At 40.6% G+C, this 23,273-nt stretch overlaps 1 protein-coding gene across 3 annotated transcripts in view; it reads right to left on the bottom strand.

Moving 5' to 3' along the window:
• CNTNAP2 (contactin associated protein 2) overlaps positions 1 to 23,273 on the bottom strand; it is a 2,029,937-nt gene that overhangs the window by 362,042 nt on the left and 1,644,622 nt on the right. For all 3 annotated transcript variants that reach the window (XM_067747291.1, XM_067747290.1, XM_067747289.1), the window contains one exon: positions 11,066 to 11,193. In XM_067747291.1, coding sequence (XP_067603392.1) covers positions 11,066 to 11,193 — 128 coding nt within the window. The remainder of the gene's footprint in view (positions 1 to 11,065; positions 11,194 to 23,273) is intronic.

Below are 23,273 nucleotides of genomic sequence, written 5' to 3'. Positions count from 1 at the left end.
CTGTCTTCCAGGTCACCTATCCGTTCTTCTGCCTCAGTTATTCTGCTCTTGATTCCTTCTAGTGTAGTTTTTATTTCAGTTATTGTATTGTTCATCTCTGTTTGTTTGTTCTTTACTTCTTCTAGGTCTTTGTTAAACATTACTTGCATCTTCTCGATCTTTGCCTCCATTCTTTTTCCAAGGTCCTGGATCATCTTCACTATCATTATTCTGAATTCTTTTTCTGGAAGGTTGCCTATCTCCACTTTATTTAGTTGTTTTTCTGGGGTTTTATCTTGTTCCTTCATCTGGTACATAGCCCTCTGCCTTTTCATCTTGTTTATCTTTCTATGAATGTATTTTCCATTCCACAGGCTGCAGAATTGTAGTTCTTCTTGCTTCTGCTGTCTGCCCTCTGGTGGATGAGGCTATCTAAGTGGCTTGTGCAAGCTTCCTGATGGGAGGGACTGGTGGTGGGTAGATTTGGGTGTTGCTCTGGTGGGCAGAGCTCAGTAAAACTTTAATCTGCTTGTCTGCTGATGGGGGGGGGGGCTGTGTTCCCTCCTTGTTGGTTGTTTGGCCTCAGGGGACCCAGAACTGGAGCCTACAGCTCTTTGGTGGGGCTAATGGCGGACTCTGGGAGGGCTAATGCCAAGGAGTACTTCGTAGAACTTCTGGTGCCAGTGTCCTTGTCCCCGCAGTGAGTCACCAGCCTTCAAGGTCTGATTCTGTAGGAATTCTTCCTCCTGTTGCCTGACCCCAGGTTGGGAAGCCTGATGTGGGGCTCAGAACCTTCACTGCAGTGGGTGGATTTCTGTGGTATAAGAGTTCTCTAGTTTGTGAGTCACCCACCCAGCAGTTATGGGACTTGATTTTATTGTGATTGCGCCCCTCCTACAGTCTCATTGCAGCTTCTCCTTTGTCTTTGGATGTGCGGTATCTTTTTTGGTGAGTTCCAGTGTCTTCCTGTTGATGACTGTTCAGCAGCTAGTTGTGATTCCGGTGATCTCGCAAGACGGAGTGAGTGCACGTCCTTCTACACTGCCATCTTGAACCAATGTCCCTTTTCTTTTTAATTTGGGACTTTAAATCTAGTTCCATGGAGCTGTTTACCACGCCAGTAGGTGTATAAAAATTAAAATGCACTGTTTTATATATGTATACCTGGTGAGTTTTGAATTAGGATTTATTTTAATGACACTAATGCAATCTTACACAATGTTTGCAACAGTTTAGTACAGATTTTGTTTTGTTTTGTTTTTTTTAATCCAGATGACTGTAAAGACTGCTGCTCTGGAACTATCAGCAAACTTCAGGAAGAGGCTACATTAAAAGTTTTCTTCAATAAAGTTCCTGAGTTTGCTAGGCCTGCATGTAGTTCAGATGGTGAAAAGAAACTTTATGAAAAGCCAAGTAGGTATCATAAAATATGTGAACTGGAACACAGTTTTAATTATATCAGAGTGAGGTAGTTTATAGCTCATAGCTTAGCAGCCTAACAATAGGTTTGAAGTACTGACTAATTGTAATTTTGTCAGTAATAACCTAGAGATACAGATAAACAAAAGTGTGGAACGGTCCGCTTGGATCTCCGAAGGGCCAGGGGTGTTAATCTAATTTAGATTAAACAATGAGTTCTATAAATTTAATACTTCACGTGCATCCTGATTTAGAAATGCCAGAGAAAATATAGAAACTTCGCAAAAAAGGTTTTTTTTTTTTTAAATCCTTAATTTGAAGATAATCATCGGATTCAAGGGGTTTTCAAGGTACAAAGGAATAAAAGTTTCCATTTAGTTAAGATGAATAAATGTGCAAAAACCTTACTGAGGTTAAAAATAGTTGTGCATATAAATCAAGCGATAGTTCCTCTCCTGGACCTCTATAGCAATTATTGTCTCTGCAAGTTTTCTGCAATTTATCATGAAGTGCCTCGTGGCACTACCTCCATTGTTAGCCTGAAATGCTTATTTAAATCTTTTGTGGTTATTTAACCATTCATACTCATTTAACGAACACATATTTGAGCTTCTCAGTGTGGCAGGCACTGCCTTTGTACAGGGTTTAGATCTCTGCCTGAGTTTCCACCTACCGTTGGGGGTGAGGACAAAAATAATGCAAATTCACAGAGAAAAGAGCTGCTTGTGCAATGGATAATTTATCCTGCCTTTGTCCCAAGTTCCTGGGAAAGAGCTTCTAGACCCTTGGAATTTCCTGAATGATAGAAGTATCATTGTTATTCATGGTGGGCCCCTAGGTACTTTTTAAGATGGAGAATGGGGCTTCCCTGGTGGCGCGGTGGTTGAGAGTCTGCCTGCCGATGCAGGGGACACGGGTTCGTGCCCCGGTCCGGGAAGATCCCACATGCCGCGGAACAGCTGGGCCCGTGAGCCATGGCTGCTGAGCCTGCGCGTCCGGAGCCTGTGCTCCGCAACAGGAGAGGCCACAACAGTGAGAGGCCCGCGTACCGCCCAAAAAAAATGATGGAGAATGGCCCTGCCCAAAAGACCAACCATGGGATTAGGGGGTTGGGGCTTTGAACCAGGATATATCAGCCCTATCTCCAGGGAGGAGAAGGAAGGGAAGCTGGAGATTGAATTCAGTCATGTGGCCAATGACTTACTGAATCATGCCTACATAATGAAACCCCGGTAAAAAATCTGGACATCTGAAGTGGACGTGAGTTTCCCTGGTTAGTGACACACACTGATAGCCTGAGCGGGTGATGTGTCCACATTCCATGAGGAGAAGACATAGGGACTCCGCATTTGAAACCCTCCCAGAACTCACCCTGTGCATTGGTTCATTCAGCCAGTCCAGATTTGTATCTTTGATAATAAAACTGCAATCTTAAGTATTGTGCTTTCCTGACTTCTCTGAGTCATCCTGGTAAATTTTTGGTCCTGAGGAGATATTGGGAACCCCCAAATTTGTAGTCAGTTGGTCAGAAGAGCAGGTGGCTTGGGAACCCCCTCTAAACTTGCAGCTGCGGTCTAAAGAAAAGGCCGTCTTCGTAGGGACTGAAATCTATGCTGACTCTGGGCAGTTCATGTTAGGGTCGTGTCGTAGCATTGCAGAGAGAATTTCAGACTGTGGTCAGTTCTATGGGGAGTGGTGAGATGTGGGTGACTGTTAGCTGAGTGGGCAGGGAAGCTCTCTTGGAAGAGTTAATATCAAAGCTGAGACCTGCAGCTCAGCTGAGCCTCGATGGGGAGAAAGTTCCAGGCAGAGGAAACCACCAGGAAAATTTCTGGAGGTGGTAACAAGCAGAGCACGTTGGAGATATGAGACCAGTGGGGCTGGAATGGAAGAAGTGGGGATGACCGGTGGGTGGGGCAGATCACACGAAGTAGCCTTGTAGCATGTGGTAAAGGGTTGGCATTTTAAGAGTGATGGGAAGCTATCAGCTGGTTATAAGTCAAAAAGTGCTGTAATTTGATTCACCGCTTGGAAAAGTCACTCTGGATAATAGGTGGAGAAACGATTATGGTGGTGAATGTGAACTTCAGTCTGTAGTGTTTATGTCTTTTTTTTTTTTTGCAGTACGCAGGCCTCTCACTGCTGCGGCCCCTCCCATTGCGGAGCACAGGCTCCGGACGCGCAGGCTCAGCGGCCATGGCTCACGGGCCCAGCCGCTCCGCGGCATGTGGGATCTTCCTGGACCGGGGCACGAACCCGTGTCCCCTGCAACGGCAGGCAGACTCTCAACCACTGCGCCACCAGGAAAGCCCTGCAGTGTTTATGTCTTGATTGCCAGTGTTTTTGTAGGCTCTTTGAGGGCAAAAAATGTAGTTTGTACTTCCTCATATTCACACAGTGCCTCATACCAATGCTGAGTGTATATATAGAAGCTACTGTATAATCTAGGCTGAAATCTGAGTGTGCATGGAGAAAGACAAGAATGTAGCAGAAGGGGAGGCGAATCCTTGCTCAATATCATCAGTGGATGAATTGGAAGGTTACTGTGACTGAGTTTGAAAACTGGCTAAAATCTGCATTAAAACAGCAAAATATTCTGCCACAATTCCATACATTTTTCAAGTCCTACAAAAAATTTTTAAACTCTAGGTCAGAGGTTCAGCAAACTATGGCCTTCAGGCCAAATCCAGTCTGTTTCCTGTTTCTCTAATATTTTGTTGTAACCATCCATGTCCATCTGTTTACATATTGTCTACGACAGCTTTCACACTATAGGGTTGAGTGGTTCTAACAGCCTGTATGGTCCCAAAGCCTAGAATACTTCCTGTCTGGTCTTTTAGAGGAAAGGCTAGCTGACTCCCTGTTTGGACGAAAGGCTCCTTCTGTGGCCGTCATGGGGAACGGCGAGTGCTGTGTATGTTACTGGACTCTTTGTGCATTTTGCTAGGGTCCTCCAGGTTCTCCAAGGGCAGTTTCCAAGATGGCAGCAAGCAAAGGGGGTGGTTTCCATCTGCTTCCAGCAAAGGAGACCAGAGAGAAGGAAATGAGGGTTGTTTGCATGGACAGACATCATCACCCTGGGAGCCCAGCAAATGCAGCTGAGCTCTAAGCAGAGGTTGTGGCCACCACCTCCCAATCAGGAAGGAGGCTACTGGCTGGGTGCCAACTCTCAGCTATGAGACAAGGCAGGTCTTCTCTAAGAGTAGGTAGAGTCGAGGGTAAAGACAGTGGGATACAGGACAGGGAGGTGGGCAGAGCTTTTCTGATATCAAGCCTGTCACTCTTTCCATAATGAACAAAGGTAATAATAATGGTGGCGATAACAACCAGAGAACACTGACTGTGTGCAAGGCTGCGGGGAATTGGAGTTTAAAAGAAGAACTGCAGCGATGCAGTTATGATTATTCTCATTTGCAGCTGAGAGAAGGTTGTGAGCAGGAAGTGGAAGACCAGGGAGGTTAAGGAACCGGTTCAAAGGCACACGGCTGGTGAGGGAGGGAGTTGGGATTTGGAGGCAGATGTGTGTGACTCCAAAGTCTATGCTATTCACAGTGCTGCTCTATAACGCTGCTACTCAGAGTGTGGTCCACTGGCCAGTGGCAGCAGCAGTAGCATCTCGAGTCCTGGCCCAGACTTCCTGAATCAGAATCTGCATTTTACCAAGATCCCCAGGTGATTTCTGAGCACATTAAAGTTTGTAAAGCACTGCCACTCAAGACCTCCATACTGTTTTCAAACTCTCACTAAGAATCCAAGCTTCCATCCAAATCTCCACTTTGTCAGAATTTTCACCCTTGATATAATATAAACTGATCCAGGATGGGAGCCATGTCCCATTTTTGTCAGTTAAGGCTGTTAAGTTGAATTAGATCCTAGGAGCAGATCCTGGACAGGTAAGAAACTGTTTCATCTAGCATTTTTCTTGATTCCAAACACGTTCCACACCAGGAATTCTTAGAACCAAAGGAGCAAGCCTAACTCTCTTCTGCAAAAGTTTGGAGAGATCAATTGGAAAGTTCAGCAGAGGAACCCAATGGTGGGGATTCAATTTACAGAACAAAGTCTCTCCTGTACCTGGGATCCTGTGACAAGTTCAGGGAAAGGATGGGCACCCAGGGAGAGGACGCCAAGGAAGCAAGACTCACTCAGCCAGGCAGATCTCCTCTGTGGGATGTGATGATTCCTCTAACTACAAGCAGTATTTGAAAGGACAGGTGGGAAAGTCAGCCACAGGCATACAAATACCACATCTATTGTAAAATAGAAATACTACCCCCCAACTGTAACTCATTTTACTTCCCATTTCTACAGTGAGTTTGCAGCTAACGTTGCATGGCCAAATACTACTAAAGAGCTGATTCTTTTCAGGGGCACTGTCCACTTCTAACCGTTTAAAGTCACTCTGGAGACTGGAAGACCAAAGGGAAGGCTTCCTTCTTTCTGCCTCTGCTGCCTGTGTCACTGGAGCTGCCCTTAGATGTGCCCAGAGGGCTCAATCCTTTAATGGGAATCAGCCTAGGTTTTGATCCTGAAAATTTCACTATTTCTGCTTGTTCTTAAGAGACACTCTGGCTTCTCAGTCGGTAGTAGCCTATGGCAATAGCAGCAGAGGATGGAGCATTAAGAAAAAAATAGAAGTTAATGGCTTCTACACATAACTGTGGGTGGTTTGTTTTTTGTTTTCTCCCTGTTGGCTACTATCAGCCAAAAAAATGCCTAGAACTCGAAGTAAAAACAAAACACACACAAAAAAGAAGTCACTAACTTTCTGTCATTGACCCCTCATCCCTATGGTTGTGAGTTTTCTATCAGGGTTTCCAGACAGCTGATCCCACAGTGGGGCAAGATTAAGAGCTCGCACCACTTTATTGCTCTGCTTGCTGTTGATGGGCAGGGACCCAGGGTCAGAGTTCCAGGTCAAAGCTCCCTCTTCAGATCTCAACATTCATCTTGGCCACAGGGAATTACTAAAGATGAAGGCTCATGTCAAACTCTCTCTCCCTGTGCTCTGCCATAAACCAGCTGCGAGCCCCTGGGTCGGTCACTTAACCTCCCCATACCCAAGTTCCCTCATCTGTAAAATGAGAGGTGTACTGTCTGATATCTAAGTCTTCCACCGCTAGAATGTTGTGATTCTTTGCGATTGCTTTTAGCTGTACTTGACGCAAGTACACACATCTACATTTCATGGGAAGAAATGGGGAAACGAAAAGAACGTGGAGCATCTGCTCTGGAACCACACGGTTCTTCTGGCCCCAGCTCTGAAACTCATTGGCAAACCATCTAATAAGTCAGATTCTGTTTTCTCATTGGTACAAAATACAAAGCTATCACCGCATACAGGATGTTGGGAGAATCAAGAGAGAAGATGAATATAAAGTGCATGGCTTGCAGCCTGCATGCTGGGCCTTTTCCCTTTCTCGGCTCTTCCAAGCCTGAAGCAGCAAAGAAAAGGAGGACAAGCAAACTGTCTACTCTTCTCTGGAGCCCGGGGAGCGGCTTCCTCTGCACAATCAAAACCGCTTCCTGAGCCCAGATGAGCAGCTGCCCCTCTCTCCTTGTCTAGTCCTCTTAGGCGGCACTGAGTGTGTCTCACACCGGGAGATGGTGTGGCCTGTGTGTGCCCCTGGGTCCATCCTATGGGGAATGGTACTCATTTGACCCCCAATGAAATTGTCTTATCCTGGGAGAAACAACATGTAGATATAGTCATTGCCTTGCCTTCCTTGGTAAGGGAATGGCTGGTGATGGCCCTGGTCTGTAAAAGTCTTACAGTAAAGACAGGGTGGCCTTTATATAGCTCGGGCACATATGATTGCATTCCCAAAGGAAAAAAGGCCAATGTCGTTTGGATGAAACGCCGTTATCGGCTGTGTTTCTTTCACTCTCAGCTTTGTCTCCGTCCTCTGAGTGCTCCTGAACCAGATGTGGTCTGCCTTGCCTTTTCTTCTTGGCCTCTCAGTCACCTCTGTAGCTCTAAGAACTTGAATTTACATCTTAAACGCCCACCATGACTCCAGTCTGGCCGTGCTGACAGCCAGGGCGGGTTTCAGGCACGGACTGAGCGGTCCTTGAGTAACATGTTTTCCTGATTGTTTCTACCCAAGTATATTAAAAACACTTGCCTTTGTAGCAAACTTGCTCCTAATTAATTGTTTAAAGTCTCTGTATCCCTAGAGGAGATATGGGAAATCTTTACCTTATATGGTCGAGAATAAAACAATTATCTAGCAAATACTTTCTACAATTAATCATAGTCACTATATATAGTACAAAAAAGATTCCTACCTCCAAAACCCGAAATAGTTTGTTTTTGAACTAATTCCATAGAAGTTTAGCAACTCCGTCCAAGAACAATTATATTTTAAAATTTGAAAACAATTTCTTCTCTGTCAGCCGTTTTGGTCCTCTAAATAGCTTTCGTGTTTCTTCCTAGGCGAGTGCGCATGGTTTAAGGGGGTAATTTGTCATTTTACCTCACTTTTTATCTTAGCTAACCATCCATCCTCAGTCACACTTGCAGTTTTAGATTTGAGGCTTCCATTTGAACGTGTTTGAAAAAAAAAAACCCAAAAGTATAAGGGCATAAGCATTTTTCAGTGCTATATGGGAAATGCAGCAGGTCTGGAACTCACTGATTTTCTTAGCATTTTGATTATATGGGTCTGAGTTCAGATGAATCGAAGTAAAAATGAAACTCAGCAGGCATGATGAAATCAACTGAAACTGCCGAAACGGTTGGTCAGAGCCCACAGAAACTGTTTCATTCTCTGAAACTGGGAGGTAGAACCAGACCTAATTCAAGAGACAGCTTGCGAGGGCTGTCATCATTCAACTCCTCAAATAGAGAAAGACATTTCTCAACAGTGGATTTGGTTTTTTTAAACTGTACCTTTGCACAGACTTCAGTAAACGACACAAAGTTAATCTCTGCAAACAACAGGATATACGCATGATACCACTTTTTAACTTATACAAATTGGAATCTAATCCCCCCAACATTCATGCTGTGTTGGTAACCGGACGTGGGTAGGGAGAGACCCAGATGAAATACGTTTAAAACAATTTAATTTCTGCCGTTGACTCAGGAATGAGAATGGAGTTGGGGAAACAAGCCTGACCTCATGCAGAGAAAGCTGGTTATGTTCTCTGATCTGTCTTTCCTCTGGGAGCCTCCCAGAAGCAGCAAAAGGGGGCACAGAAATTTGTTGTGTAGATGACACTTTAAAAGAAATATTTTGTTCATTTGTAAAACAGAAAGGCTAATATTTACCTTACCTACCTCGCAGGGGGCTGTATCCAAGGACACCATACATGTGTAAAATCTGGAAAATGCTATGATGTAGACACTTTATCGTTACTGTGTCCACGTTAGAACATTCTTAAAAGGAAGGTGAGCATCAAAACTGCTAACTACTACCTGGCAATTAAGGTATGAGGTATGTAATATTGCCGGTTGCCTACAAGAAACGAAGATCTCTCTCTCTCTCTTTCTCTTGGACACAGAAATATTCCACATAATTGCAATTAAAAATTGACTGAGCTTTTATTTTCATGAAGTATCAGGTAAAATACAGATTAAGTCTTGAAGCTGCAGTACTACAAGAATCCTGAGGCCATGCAGTGTCAATGAACAGGATAGCTCTTTGTCTATCAGTTGGTCCTAAGAATGTCTCTAAGAGCAACAGCCTTGGGAAAGAAATGCAAATGAACACTGACCACCATACTTCTCCTATTTTCTCTATTTAAATATAAAGTCTGCCTGAAATATACTATTTATCACTCCTTTCTTGAGCACCAGTTGCAAAAATTTTAGATCACAACTCTATTAAATTATAAAACATTTTATGTTTTCCAATACTTTTTAATGTGCATTTCTCAAAACATGGTTTGAAATTCTGTTTTTAACTCACCAGAGTACCTAGTAAAGTGCTAGACAAATAGCAGACACATAATAAATTCTTCCTGAGGACTGATTTATTAAGAGAAAACATGCTAATATTAACTATAAACTGTTAATACACTCCCACATATACTATTTAAAGTACCTGGACTCTTTAAGAGCGGTAAAAAAAATTTGCAGAAGTGGGATTGTATAACTATATTGACTTAATCCATCACTTAATGTGAACCCTTTCTCTAATTTAAGGCTAACTTTAGAATTAGAATTGATAAGTGAGAACTACTTTACCTTTATATATTAATGAGTAATTATGACATAATGAAACTGATTTTCATTAGATAACCCATGAGAACCTGCCTATTTTGAGAGTGACACTATAGTCCATCTCTCAAAATATGTGTTTAAAAAGGCATATATATTATTATTTTATGTCAATATTTTTTCTTAAGCAGTCGAAACAAAATTTCTTATTGCACAGTTCTACTAAGCTAGTCAAATGAAGTATTATTGTTTAATAAATGCATGACAAAGCTCTTTTGACCAGTTTCATTTTAAGGATAGCATTTTCATTTTCTCTGTGTAAGAAGGGAAAAATCACTACAAACTCCATCTCTCTTTTGTATCAGGAACACTGCATGGTTTAATTGCTGACAGCCTTGATGTACTAAGTAGTAAACAGCTGAGCATGCCTCATTACATTCCTTAGGACACCTCTTCGAGTGGATGCGATAATTTATTACATTGAGTAGGTCTAATTCTCCCTTGATTTATGGAAGCGGTAATAACATTCCCTCTGACAGAATGCTTTGCTAGGAGGAATCCAGATCTAGGCACTAAAATCTTTATGTCCTCCCCAGGAGGAGTTGGGACGCAGGTGGTATTCTGAGCACCACGGCAGAGAAAAAGGAGGAGTTTGCCTGAGGTCTTCCGACAAGTCAGCTACTCAGGGAACAGAATCTAGTCTCCTGATGCCTAGCACACAATCACAAAAGCATACTCCTGGAAGAGCTGCCCAATCATGTGTGCAGAGGAGAAGAGGGGAAATGACACCCAGGATGCTCACTGCAGAATCCCCATAGCAGCCTGTCACCAGTCCCCTCCGACTACGCAGAAAGCATACTGAAGGGTATCGAACAACATAAAATCCTAATGGTCCCCTTAATTAGGTGGGATCATCAGGCTAACTCCCTGACTGCCAACAGCCCCAAATTCCTCTCTGTGGTGCCCAATCTTGAAAGCAAGATGTAGTTACAGAAACACTCTTTGGCTTACAAGGGACCATCAAGCTCTGATGATGGTGAGATTTGATAGCACTAATGTCCAACTTTATGTGACCATAATCCAGGTTTACAATGATACATTAAGCCCTAATGCTACTATTTATATCACCGTAAACTCAGTTTCCGGTGATATAAATAGTTATGCTAATGGCATTAACGGCAGCACTCAGTGCAATCACAGCTGTTGAGTGCTGCTTTTATGTTATTAGCATTGCTACTTGTATCACCATAAACTTAGGTAGTCACATTTGTTACATAGGAATATACAAGGAAGATGGATAGTCACATTTTACGCCCATATCTAGCCTCCTGTACTGGAGACTTACAGCTTGCTGCCCTCCTCTGTGTATTAAGGTCTGCCTAGCCCTCCATTTGGCTCTGTTTATACCGAACAGCAATCTGTTTTCTGCCAACCTCGCGTTTGCTGGGAAACACTATTTAAAATTGGTAAGGAGGTGCCAGGCCCAGCTACGGGCACACTTACTGTCTCCTTGGCAGCGCAGGGGACCCACACTCAGTTTGGCTTCCGAGCCTTGCCGGTCAGTGTCTCCAACCACCACCTGGCTTACTGGCAGGTGATCTTTGTAGGATAAGAAGCCAGCGTCCTTCCTCCTGAATCACAGGGAAAGACAGAAAAGCATGAGGAGGCTAAGTTAGAAACATGTCTTTTTTGATCATTGTTTAAGTTGTCTAACAATTGACCACATTCCAATAAATGCTCAGAGGCGCACTAAGTAGAACCACAGTTAAGAGTTGTTCCCTCTCTTCCACTGGGTGGTTTCACAGCTCATGGCTCAGAAGCAACTGTGCCCGCTTTGCCTTCTGGAAAACAAAACTGACACCCTGATTTCCAGAGAGTCACAACCAATACACAGCACGCTATTTCAGGTTGAGTGTAGCCTACCATGTTGCTTGAAGTACACACATCAAACGCTGAGCATGCACGCAGAGTCTGCTGTTGTCAGGGAATCAAAAGTTCAACAAAGCCAACCTGATCTCTTGCATAAAATTAGAAACAAAACCCTATTAAAAAGCTCCCTTGTCTCCTTAATTGCTTTGAAGCGGTCGCTTCAGAGGCTTTCTTCCCTGCTGCGCATCAGCTAAATAAGAGATACCTTTAGGTCCTTCATCTCTTCTTGTTTATTTTAACAACTGAGAGAGTTTATGCAACGTTTGGAACACAGAGCGGGTGCTCACTAAGTGTCTACTTCCATCCATAATGAGGAGTGGAGTTGAGATGCAAGCCCAATTTGGCTTCTCTCTTAGATTTGTTCTCCTGTTTATTCTATATCTACCTTGTTTCAGGTCTCCTAACTCAACCCCATACCCACCCTAAATAGAGGAAGAGGGCAAGGCTAGTTGTAAAGTATTGATTCTAGGATGAAGCACAGAAATATAGGAGATGTTCTCAGGGATGGAACCAAGGTGAGTTACCATGCAGCACAGATTTCACCTTAATAGGAAATTCCTATCCCCTCATCCTCTTTTTGTGCTGCTGTGGCCGAGAGATCCCCTCGTGTGGGGCTAGATGACTGGGAGGCACAAATCAGTGTTAAGGTCATTCCACAAATTTATCTTTTTGCATGATTTTGTGCACTGTTCAGCCTGAATGTAAATGAGAATTTTGAAACTGTATGTACAACTGATCACAGGAGAGAAAACTGATTTTGGATGATAGAAGAATGAGAGAAAAGTTGGCGGGGGGGGGGGCGCTGGGAGGAATTGGGAGATTGGGATTGACGCATATTCACCATGGATACTGTGTATAAAATGGATAACTAATGAGAACATACTGTATATAGCACAGTGAGCTCTGCTTAATGCACTGTGGTGACCTGAATGGGAAGGAAGTCCAAAAGGGAGGGGATATTTGTATATGTATGGCTGACTCATTTTGCTGTACAGTAGAAACTAACACAATATTGTAAAGCAGATATACTCCAATAAAAATTAATTCAAAAAAAAAGAAGAATGAGGGAGAGAGCTCAATAATCAGGTTAAAGATCTGTCATTTGCATCTCTTGCAGGGAATTGAGGAGAACCAACTTGGAAACCTGTCTCTAAAAGGCTATGCTGTTAGGAGCAGTTACTTGCTCCTCTGACCTTCTAGAAAGTCACTGAACATATGCTCCTTCATGTCTCAGGACCCACAGAAACCCAGGAAGGAGTCACAGAATTTAGCCAGTGGACCGCAAACAAGTGTATTTTCCACTGCCTTAGTTATTTCACTGAGTTTCCAAGATAAAGTTTAAAAAAAATTTTTTTTTTTGGCTGCTGCCACATGGCATGCGGGATCCTTAGCTCCCCGACCAGGGATCGAACCCTCACCCCCTGCAGTGGAAGTATGGCATCTTAACAACTGGACCGCCAGTGAAGTCCAAAAAAATATATTTTTTTAATCATATGAGAACTAAGATCATGCAGAAAAGCACTGTGATTCTTACTGACACTGCAGCTACTGGTGACCCAGCCTCAAATCATTTGTAAACCCAACTCCTTATATTAGAACTTCTATCAGTTAAAATCATGTTAGAGAGGGAAGAAAGTCTTTGCTATTAAATTTGATATTTAATGTTTCTTAAAAGGACAATAAATGAAAGCACCCTTAATAACATACTGTGATTTGACAACTTAGTAGAGTAATGTGCATTCCTGTGGAACTTCAGGCCGAGATTCTCTACAAGTTCATTATCACTTAGAATTAACTGACTCTAGATCAGGAATTTGTGACCTAAGTCCTGAGAACCATTCATCTTGTCGCTTTTTCTGTGATGGCCCATAAGCTTTTTTTTTTTTTTTAATATTTGTTTATTTGGCTGTGCCAGGTCCTAGTTGCAGCATGCGGTATCTGTAGTTGCGGCATGCGTACCCTTAGTTGCGGCATGTGGGATCTAGTTCCCTGACCAGGGATGGAACCCGGGCCCCCTGCATTGGGAGCGTGGAGCCTCAGCCACTGGACCACCAGGGAAGTCCTATTTTTTAAAATTTTAAATGGTTGAAAAGAAATCAAAAGCAGAATAATATTCTGTGCCATGTGAAAATTACCTAAAATTCAAAGTCAGTGTCCATAAATAAAGTTTTACTGAAATAAAGTCACTTTTTAATTTAACTTTTTTTTTTTACAATATTGTCTATGGTGCTTCCAGGCTACACTGGCAGAGCTGAGTAGTTATAATAGAGACCATATGGCCCTCAAAGCCTAAAATATTTATTATCTGGCCCTTTATAGAAAACGCTTGCCAACTCTTGCTCCAAATCATCAGTGCCCCTTTTTCCTCTGGGAATTTATTGAGCAAATATCCCACTGACAAGCATGGTGGCCTGATGTGCAACTTATCCCCACAGTCGAGTATAGGGTTAGGGAAGGGGCATGAGAATATCTCTGAGGTGGGGAAAAAAGCATTTAAGCCAACATTTATTTACTCTAGCAGTGAGAAGTAACTTAAACCTTATTAATAATTAACTTTCTGATGGACGTCACACTAGGTGGCCTGCAGTCATGTGTCAGGATGCTCAACATCCTTACCTGATACTTGGTATTGTTGGTTCATTTACAATGAATGAGAAAGTGACTACTTTGTAACAAATCTTGTGTTAATATAAGAGTATTTTGGAAACAAATGTTTGGAAATATTCCAATCACTATGTAATCTTATTGCCAAAATTTATATGTGCAAAACCTCATAAGAATTTACACATCTACACACTTCCACAACTTGGAAACATAATTTTAAAATATTTGTAGTAATCTTGTAAATGTAGAGTTCCAGTGGGTTTTGGACTTATTTTATAATACTGAAATGGGTCATTATTCAGTTACTTTGCAAATAAAACTGATTCAGAGATGACAGAAATTTACTACATTTGATCAAAACCTTTGCATTACTGGTCAATGAAACTGAAAAATTAACATCATGATTCAGTAGGTGCACTTAGCAATATATACCTTTATCTAGTTTGTTATATGTACCTTTAGGTAATATTTTTCAACTATGATAGTCAATAAAGTCAAGTATCAAAATGAAAAACACAGAGAGGCAGATCTTCAAATGGTAATCCAAGATTATTTAAAATAATATGTATTTAATCACATCACAGTTACTAAAACAATTAAAGGTAAAATGATTAATTTCTATTAATATTTTAGAGAAGATATTATTAATGACAACTTTATATCATTTTTAAAAACTTTATTTTTTTATATTGAACATAAAATGTTAATTCACTAGAACCTGTATCTTACTTTTATACTTATTTGTAAATATGTGCTCAAAAAATTTTTAAATAGCGTATCAAAATATATGAAGAACACTGCTCTAATTCATAGAAAATAATAACAATACAGCATTTATCATTGAATGCCTGTGTATATTAGACTATTTCTTGTATACAACATCTAATCTGAAATCAATTCTTCCATAGAGGCATCATTATCCCCATTTTACTGATGAGAATCAGAGAATTTATCTTGACCAAGGTCACCAGCTCATAACTATAGAGTCTGGATTCAAATCTAGATTATCTGGATCCCAATCTAGGATTTTCCACAAAAAAGAGGGGAGAAACAAAACAGAAGAAAACCAAAAAACAACTATGTCAATTAAAAGCCTTTTTCTTTTAATTTTCATTTACAGATGAGGTGAAAATGTACCTTTTTAGATACACTTAGGTATCCTGAAACATTGAGAAAATTATTTGTGATTAGTAAGTTCAAAGATATCTGTAATGTTATACTCACAGGCATCCCCTACGCCATCAGCACACCAAGTAAAAGTGGTCTAGAACTACCCCATCCCCAAGCTAACCACTGTTTTTAATGGTATATTGAAGTTTACAAAAGGTTACAGTTCAGCTAATACAGAAGTCTCCCTTAGCCTCGGGGGATACGTTCCAAGACCCCCAGTGGATGCCTGAAATCACAAATAGTACTGAACCCTATATATACTATGCTTTTTCCTATATGTACTGTATATACCTGTGATAAAGTTTAATTTATAAATTAGGCACAGTAAGAGATTAACAACAACTAATGATAAAATACAACAATTGTAACAATATACTGTTATAAAGATGTGAATGTGGCCTCTTTCACACACACACAATATCTTATCGTCCAAATTCAATGTCTTTTGCATCCTAACTAAGCACTGTGTTGTAACGTTTGCAGTTTGAGGTATGACAGCAAAACTACCACGAATTTCTTTTTCCTTCTTCACAGTTTCATGGACAGAACATTCGTTCTCACCACGAATCTTAGCAACGTCAGCATACAGTTTTCTTTCCTTACTAAGTCACCACCTTTTCACTTAAAAGCAGCATTAATGGCTTCTCTTTGGCGTATCTGAATTGCCAGCATCACTGCTCTTGTGCTTTGGGGTCATTATTAAGTAAAATGAACAAAAGCACTGCAATTTTAAACAAATGAATTGTTTATTTCTGAAATTTTCCATTTAATATTTTCAGATCACGGTTGACCAAGGTTAACTGAAACCATATACAGCAAAAACTTGGATGAGGGACTACTGCAGTGATAACCCTCAGATATTCCTTAACCAAACCAAGAAAACAGGAGAAAATAATTATCAGCTGAGAAAAAAAAAAATACAAAGTTACCTTCTCGATCACTTTTGATCAGGGATATAAATAGGCCCAGGGATTTTAAAGTCACAAACAACTGTTTGTGAAACTCACCGAACAGTCAACTCTGCTGGAAACAAATTGGTTGTGGAAACAAATTCATGGGTGGCAATAAAGTGGTTTGGCTAGCATGAAGTTTCTTGTGTGATCCTACAGCATAACCCACTTTCAAAAAATGATGTGTGGATGAATAGAAAATAACCTGAGACCTGATGAGGCACCCTTCCAAATACCTACAAGACTTCTATCTTAGCACCTGTGTGAAAATTATTTAGCAAGCAAAACAAGCCTTCATTGAAAGTTATGATCTTTAATGATCGAGGTCAATCTAATTTAGGGAGATATTCAGTAACTATTTATCATGTTAGCATAATCTAATTACATCTATTGCTAAGCTGGTACATTAGAAAAATTCTATCATCCATTTCAAACAGGCCCTGAACTCAGACTCTTGCATAATCTTTCTATCAGTGTTGTTATTAAAGGAAAACTTGATTCTACAGAGTTTGCTTCTCTAACCTGGCATTACAGCTATTTTACGTCAGTACTATTGTTCTGAGGAACTCTGTCTTACTCTGCTGCTCTTCCCTTGCCTTCTTTTCTTATCCTGCTGAGAAAGCAAAAGGCACGCTCGTCTTGCCCTTAGCTCAGTAAAAAAACAAATCCTTAGAGGAAAATAAACAGTCCAAGTGTCTGCAATTATAAGCTTGCTTTTCTACCAGATGTTATAAAAGTTACCACACTATGAGTATGTTCTATAATTCTAGCAGAGAAGAATTCCTTCTGCTTTGTGAAGTTTTAGAAGTACTTGTTTACTTAAAACAAACAAACAAATAGAATTACAGTCAGTGAACATTCATATATTTCCATCACAGAATCACCAAGGTAGAAATTTCTGGAAGAATACAGGAAGTCAAAGATTAGCTACAGAAGATGTCAAAGAGACACAGAAATGGGGAATAAACACATGAGAAGATGCTTAATATTATTAGTCATTAGAGACATGCAATTAAAAATCTACTGAGACGCCACCTTACTCTTATCAGAATAATAGAAAAGACAGATAATAAGTGTTGACGAGGATTTGGAGAAACTGGAATCATCATACATCGCTCATGGGATTGCAAAGTGGTGCAATCACTTTTGAAAGTAGTTTGGTAGTTTCTAAAAAGTTAAACATAGATTTACCATATGACCCAAAACTCCATTCCTGGATATCTACCCCAGAGAAAGCGTATGTCCACACAAAGACTTCTAGGTAGATGATTACAGAAGCTTTATTCACAACAGCCCCAAAGTGGAAGCAACCCAAATGTCCATCAGCTAGTAAAAGGATAATCAAAATGTAGTATATCCAATAGAACATTGTTCATCAGCAAAAGAAATAAAATGTGGATACATACAACACAAAGTGAATAAACCTCAGCAACACGATGCTAAGTGAAAGAAGTCAGACACAGAAGACCACATATGCCATAACTCCATTTATATGAAATGTCCAGAAAAGGCAAATATATAAAGATAGAAAGCAGATTAGTAGGTGCCGGGGTCTGGGGATGGGAATAAGGATCAATGGCAAATTCCCAAACTACCTTTATAATAGAAACTGTATCTCATTCAGCAAAAACCAAATATCTATGGTTTACCAGGACATGCCTAAAAGTAAAATTCTATTCAATTGTCACCATTTGCCGCTGTAATCTCCTGGAAATGCCAATACTTTATAGCATCAAATTTTCACCTCAAGGACCATTTCTAAACTTTTTGGGATATTTTGTGTAATTTTGGTTCAAACAATATGTTCAAATTTCCTATCAATTTTTGTATCTTTCCTCTGGATCCTTTCTGTCTCCTAATGGCCATCCCCAGACATTATGCTACTTTGGAAGAAATGAGACTGTACTTTTTCCATAGCGAGTACTTAGAAAGAGTAGGCCAGATGGGTGTAGCCGAGATGACAGACAGGAAGATCCTGAACTCACCTCCTCCCTCAGGCACACCAAAATTACAACTATTTACAGAGAAACTATCTATGAGAACAACCTGAAGACCAGCAGAAAAAATTTTCCACGAGTGAAGATGCAAAGAAGGAACCGCAAGACAGGTAGAAGGAGTGGAAACAGTGTATAGTCAAGACCACACTCCTGGGAAGACAACCCGCAAATGGGAGAAAATCACAATTGCAGAGGTTCTCCCCAAGGAGCAAGGAGTTCAGGCCCCACATTGGGCTCCCCCAGCTGGGGTCCTGCACTGGGAAGATGAGCTCCCAGAGCGTCTGGCTCTGAAGGTCAGTGTGGCTTGTGTACAAGAGAGCTGGAGGGCTGCAGGAAACAGAGACTCTGCTCTTAAAGGATACCTGCAAAATCTCACACCCTCTCACTCCAGAGCAGAGGGAGTATTTTGACAGAAGCCTAGGTCAGACCTACCTGCTGATTTTGGAGAGCCTTTCAGAAAGGTAAGGAGCAATTGGGACTCCTTCTGGGGACGCAGAGGCTGGCAGCAGCCATTTCGGAGAGCTTGTTCTGCCACGAGGACGTTAGTGCTCGCAAGAGCCATTTTGGAGTCTTCCCTCTAGCCTATCAGTGCTGGGGCTTACCTTCCCACCAGTGGGCTGGCACCAGCCCCAGGTCCTCCCAGACCCAGCAGCCAGCTGCCCTGGACATGGACCTCTCTACCAAAAAGCCAACACCAGTCTGGGGTCCCCCCAGGCCCTTCACGCAGCCACCCGGGACTCAGTCTTGCCCATTAGTGAGCTGGCACTGGCCCTGGGAGCCCCTGGACTGCACAGCCAACTGCCCTGGGACTCAGCCCTAACCACCAGCAGGCAAGAAGGCACCACACAAAGCAGGAGCTGGCAGCCAACTGGGCTGAGGGCCAGCTCTGCATGCCAGCATGCCCACAATAGTCAGCTCCTCCACAACGGAAGGTCCCATGCAGCTCACACAGAGGGCATCCATAGAGCATATAGCTATGGTGACCAAAGGGGAGTTTGCTGCTGGGACCCACAGGATGTCTCCTATAGAAGGCCACTTCTCCAAGATAGGGAAATGTAACTGACCTATCTTATACACAGAAATAAACACAGAGAATTAGGCAAAATGAGGAGACAGAGGAGTATGTTCTAAACAAACAAACAAGACAAAATCCCAGAAGAACTAAATGAAGTGGAGATGAGCCACGTACCTGATAAAGAGTTCAAGGTAATGATTACAAAGATGCCAAATGAACTTGGGAGAAGAATGGATGAGCACAGTGAGAAGTTTAACTAAGAGTCAGAAAACATAAAGAAGCAAAGAGGTGACCAATACAGTAACTAAAATTAAAAATACACTAGATGGAATCAACAGTAGATTAGATGATACAGAGGAACAGATCAGTAAACTGGAAGATGGAGTAGTGAAAACCACCCAAGCTGAACAGAAAAAAGAAATGTAAAAAATGAGAATAATTTAAAAGACCACTGAGACAACATCAAGTGTACGAAAATTGGCATTATAGGGATCCCAGAAGGAGAGGAGAGAGAGAAAGGGAGAGAACTTATTTGGATAAATAATAGCTGAAAAGTTTCCTAGCCTGGGAAAGGAAATAGGCATCCAGGTCCAGGAAGCACAGAGAGCCCCACAGAAGATGAACCCAAAGAAGTCCACACCAAAATACATTATAATAATTTAATAATAAATGGCAAAATTAAAGATAAAGAGAGTCTTAAAAGCAAAAAGAGAAAATCAACTAGTTACCTATAAGAGAACTCCCATAAGACTCTCAGCTGACTTTTCAGCAGAAACTTTGCAGTCCAGAAGGAGTGGCACAATATATTTAAAGTGATGAAAGGAAAAAACCTACAACCAAGAACACTCTACCTGGCAAGGCTAACATTCATATTTGAAGGAGAGGTAATCAATAAGGACATTGCATGATGATAAAGGGAACAGTCCAATAAGAGGATATAATAATTGTAAATATATATTCACCCAACATAGGAGCACCTAAATACATAAAGCTGATATTAATAAACATAAGGGGAGAAATTGACAGTAACACAATAGTAGGGGACTTTAACACCCCATTTACATCAATGGACAGATCAACCAGACAGGTAATCAATAAGGAAACACAGGCCTTAAAGGAACCCTCGTACACTGCTGGCTGGAATGTAAATTGGTACCACCACTATGGAAAACAGTATGCAAATAATGTCAAAAATTGAAAATAGAACTATCATATGATCCAGCAATTCCACTTCTGGGTATTTTTCTGAAGAAAAAAAAACACTAAGTCAAAAAGATATAAGCACCCCTATATTCACTGCAGCATTATTTATAATAGCCAACATATGGAAGCAACTTGTGTCCAACAACAGAAGAATAGATAAAGAAGATGTGATATATACATATATATAAATAATGGAATATTACTCAGCCATAAAAAAGAATGAAATCTTGCCATTTGCGAAACATGTATGGACACCCGGAGGGTATTATGCTAAGTGGAATAAGTCAGACAGAAAAAGACAAATATTGTATGATTTCACTTATATACAGAATCTATAAAATAAAACTCTCAAACAAGTATAACAAAACAGAAACAGAGTCATACATACATAAAACAAACTGGTGGTTGCCAGAGGGGATGGGTTGCGGGGATGAGTGAAATAGGTGAGGGAATGTAAGAGGTACGAACTTCCAGTTACAAAATAAATGAGTCAGGGGATATGACGTACAGCATAGGGAATGTGGTAAATATTTCCCTATGGTAAATATTTAATAACTTTGTATGGTGACAGATGGCAACTAGACTTATTGTGGTAATCATTCTGTAATGTATAAAAATATTGAATCACTATGTTAAATATAGTATTCTAAGACAATTATACTTCAGTAGAAAAAGGTAACTGTGAGATAATAGATGTGTTAATGAGCTTGATTATTTCACAATGTATACATACATCAAATCATCAAGTTGTACACCTTAAATACATACAATAAAAAAAAGTAGGTCAAAAGGTAAAAACCTATAAGAATTTTCCTGAGTTTTTCTGGATAGTTACTATTCTACTATTAACTTGTACTAAAGATGTCAGATTCAGTAGTATTATTTTTATTAAAGGACTTTGCATTGTTCTTATTCTTTCCATCTCTTAAATAAAAAACACATAAATAACTCAGAGTTGTATAGAGTTTAAAAATACTCAGTGCTTTCCCTTGGATGATCTCATTTGCTCCCTATAACTTTGGAGGTACAAGGAAATAAGGATATACAATTGAACCTGACAAATTTTGATTCCCAAATAACCGTTCAGAAACATATCCATTATGCAAAGTGAGACAGACTCCACCAAGGAATGAGATGTGTCTTCAAGGTATAGTACCAAATACTACCTAATTATTTATTAGTTCATACCTAACATACATAAGAAAGGCAGGAAACATACAGACTCAAGTCAAGGATAGTTTTAGTTAAAACATCTGTTTTCAAGTAAGTGAGAATTTTTATTTGCTTTTTTAATTTATTTTTTATTTTTTTGGTCCTCAACTCCATCTTTCTGTATCTTCTCTGCCTGGGGATGTACTCCTCGGCCTTTCCTTTAACAGGAAATTAACACTCTCATTCTTCCTCTGTCCTTGCCCCTATTAAAAGCCACTTTCAGAGGAAAATGTGACATACCATTCCATCCATGTTTAAGAAAAGCAATGCCTTAATGAGACAAAAGACTTCTCTTAGAAATCATATCTCTATGAATGGTGGAGGTTGGATTGGGGAGAGGGAGGAATATTGCTAGCACCACTGAAACAACTACATGGAGATGATTACATGTTCTTAAAAAGGCAGCCCTACCATCACCGTGGAGCAGGTTGGCCAGTTCCTCTATGTTCATTTACGAAAATCATGATCAGAAGTCAATGCCTTTGTTCAGAGAGCACATGGGGGCTATCTAAGCATGGCTGGATCATGAAAAGTTGAAATAAACAACAGAGCTGTCTAATACACAATAAAGTAGAACTTTTAAAATACTTCTCACGGCGTCCTCAGTCACCACTGACTACTGAGCTTTCTTCAATGGATGTACAGTACTGTTTTCTACAAAACAATTAGAGTAATTAAGAAAACAACCGTCATAATTAGATCTTTAGAATCCCTGAGTATGCCCCCTAAGAAATGGAAGTAATTACAGATTCAATTACTCCTTTTCAGTGGGAATAGCTTATGCCTTTTGTAAGTGCACAGCAATTATCTGTTCAGTTTAGAATCTCTTAGAAAGCCTTTGTAACCATTTCAGGATTCTACGCAAATTGTTCTTTGATTTTCCTTATGCAATGCAAGTTCCCTGAGGCCAGATAGGTGGTCTCATGCAACTTTATAAACCGAATACTAGTAAGCTCCTAAGAGTGGCTCATTCCGTATGTTTCATGATTGAACACATGAATAAAAATAGAAGCCATCTAGGCACAATCCTAAAATAGTAACCAGTATGTGCTTACTATCAATGGTGAGAAATGAGAAAGAGACCTTCCTTATAACTGGAGTTCCTTGAATGCTCTTTAAACAGTTTCATTATTTCTTTTCTGTAATTGAGGTTTTATTTTTTCTTTAGAAAATCATATTCAATTAGAAGTTTCATATATAATTAATATAATGGAAAGAATTAGATCTTAAAGACAGGAGTCCTATTTCAACTCTGCATCTATGTAAACGTAAGTTACTCAATTTATCTGGGCCATGGTTTCTCTACATAGATAAGCTATATATTTTGGTTCTGAAGGGTATCAGAATATGGAACTTCAAAGTATGCCTCTTTGGCATATAGAGTATTTTGAGCTAAAGGCCATTGAGGTCGGCAAGACACAGGAAAAGTTCTAAAAACAGGGCACAAGTTTTCTTTTTGTAAAGGAAACCTGCATAAGAAATCTTACTAAACAACTCTTCTTTACCATGCTTCTCCTGGTCACTTTCTCATAACTTGCCTCCCTCACACAGGAGTCCCAAACCCCTTGTCTTTTGGCTTAAGATGGTATATGAGCCCAAGTTCTAACCATCCCTTTGGGTTATTCATCACT

Source organism: Pseudorca crassidens, chromosome 8, assembly GCF_039906515.1.
Source record: "Pseudorca crassidens isolate mPseCra1 chromosome 8, mPseCra1.hap1, whole genome shotgun sequence".
Lineage (NCBI taxonomy): Eukaryota > Metazoa > Chordata > Mammalia > Artiodactyla > Delphinidae > Pseudorca > Pseudorca crassidens.
Note: the sequence above shows the minus strand (reverse complement) of the source record. Positions and strands in the feature narration are given on the sequence as shown.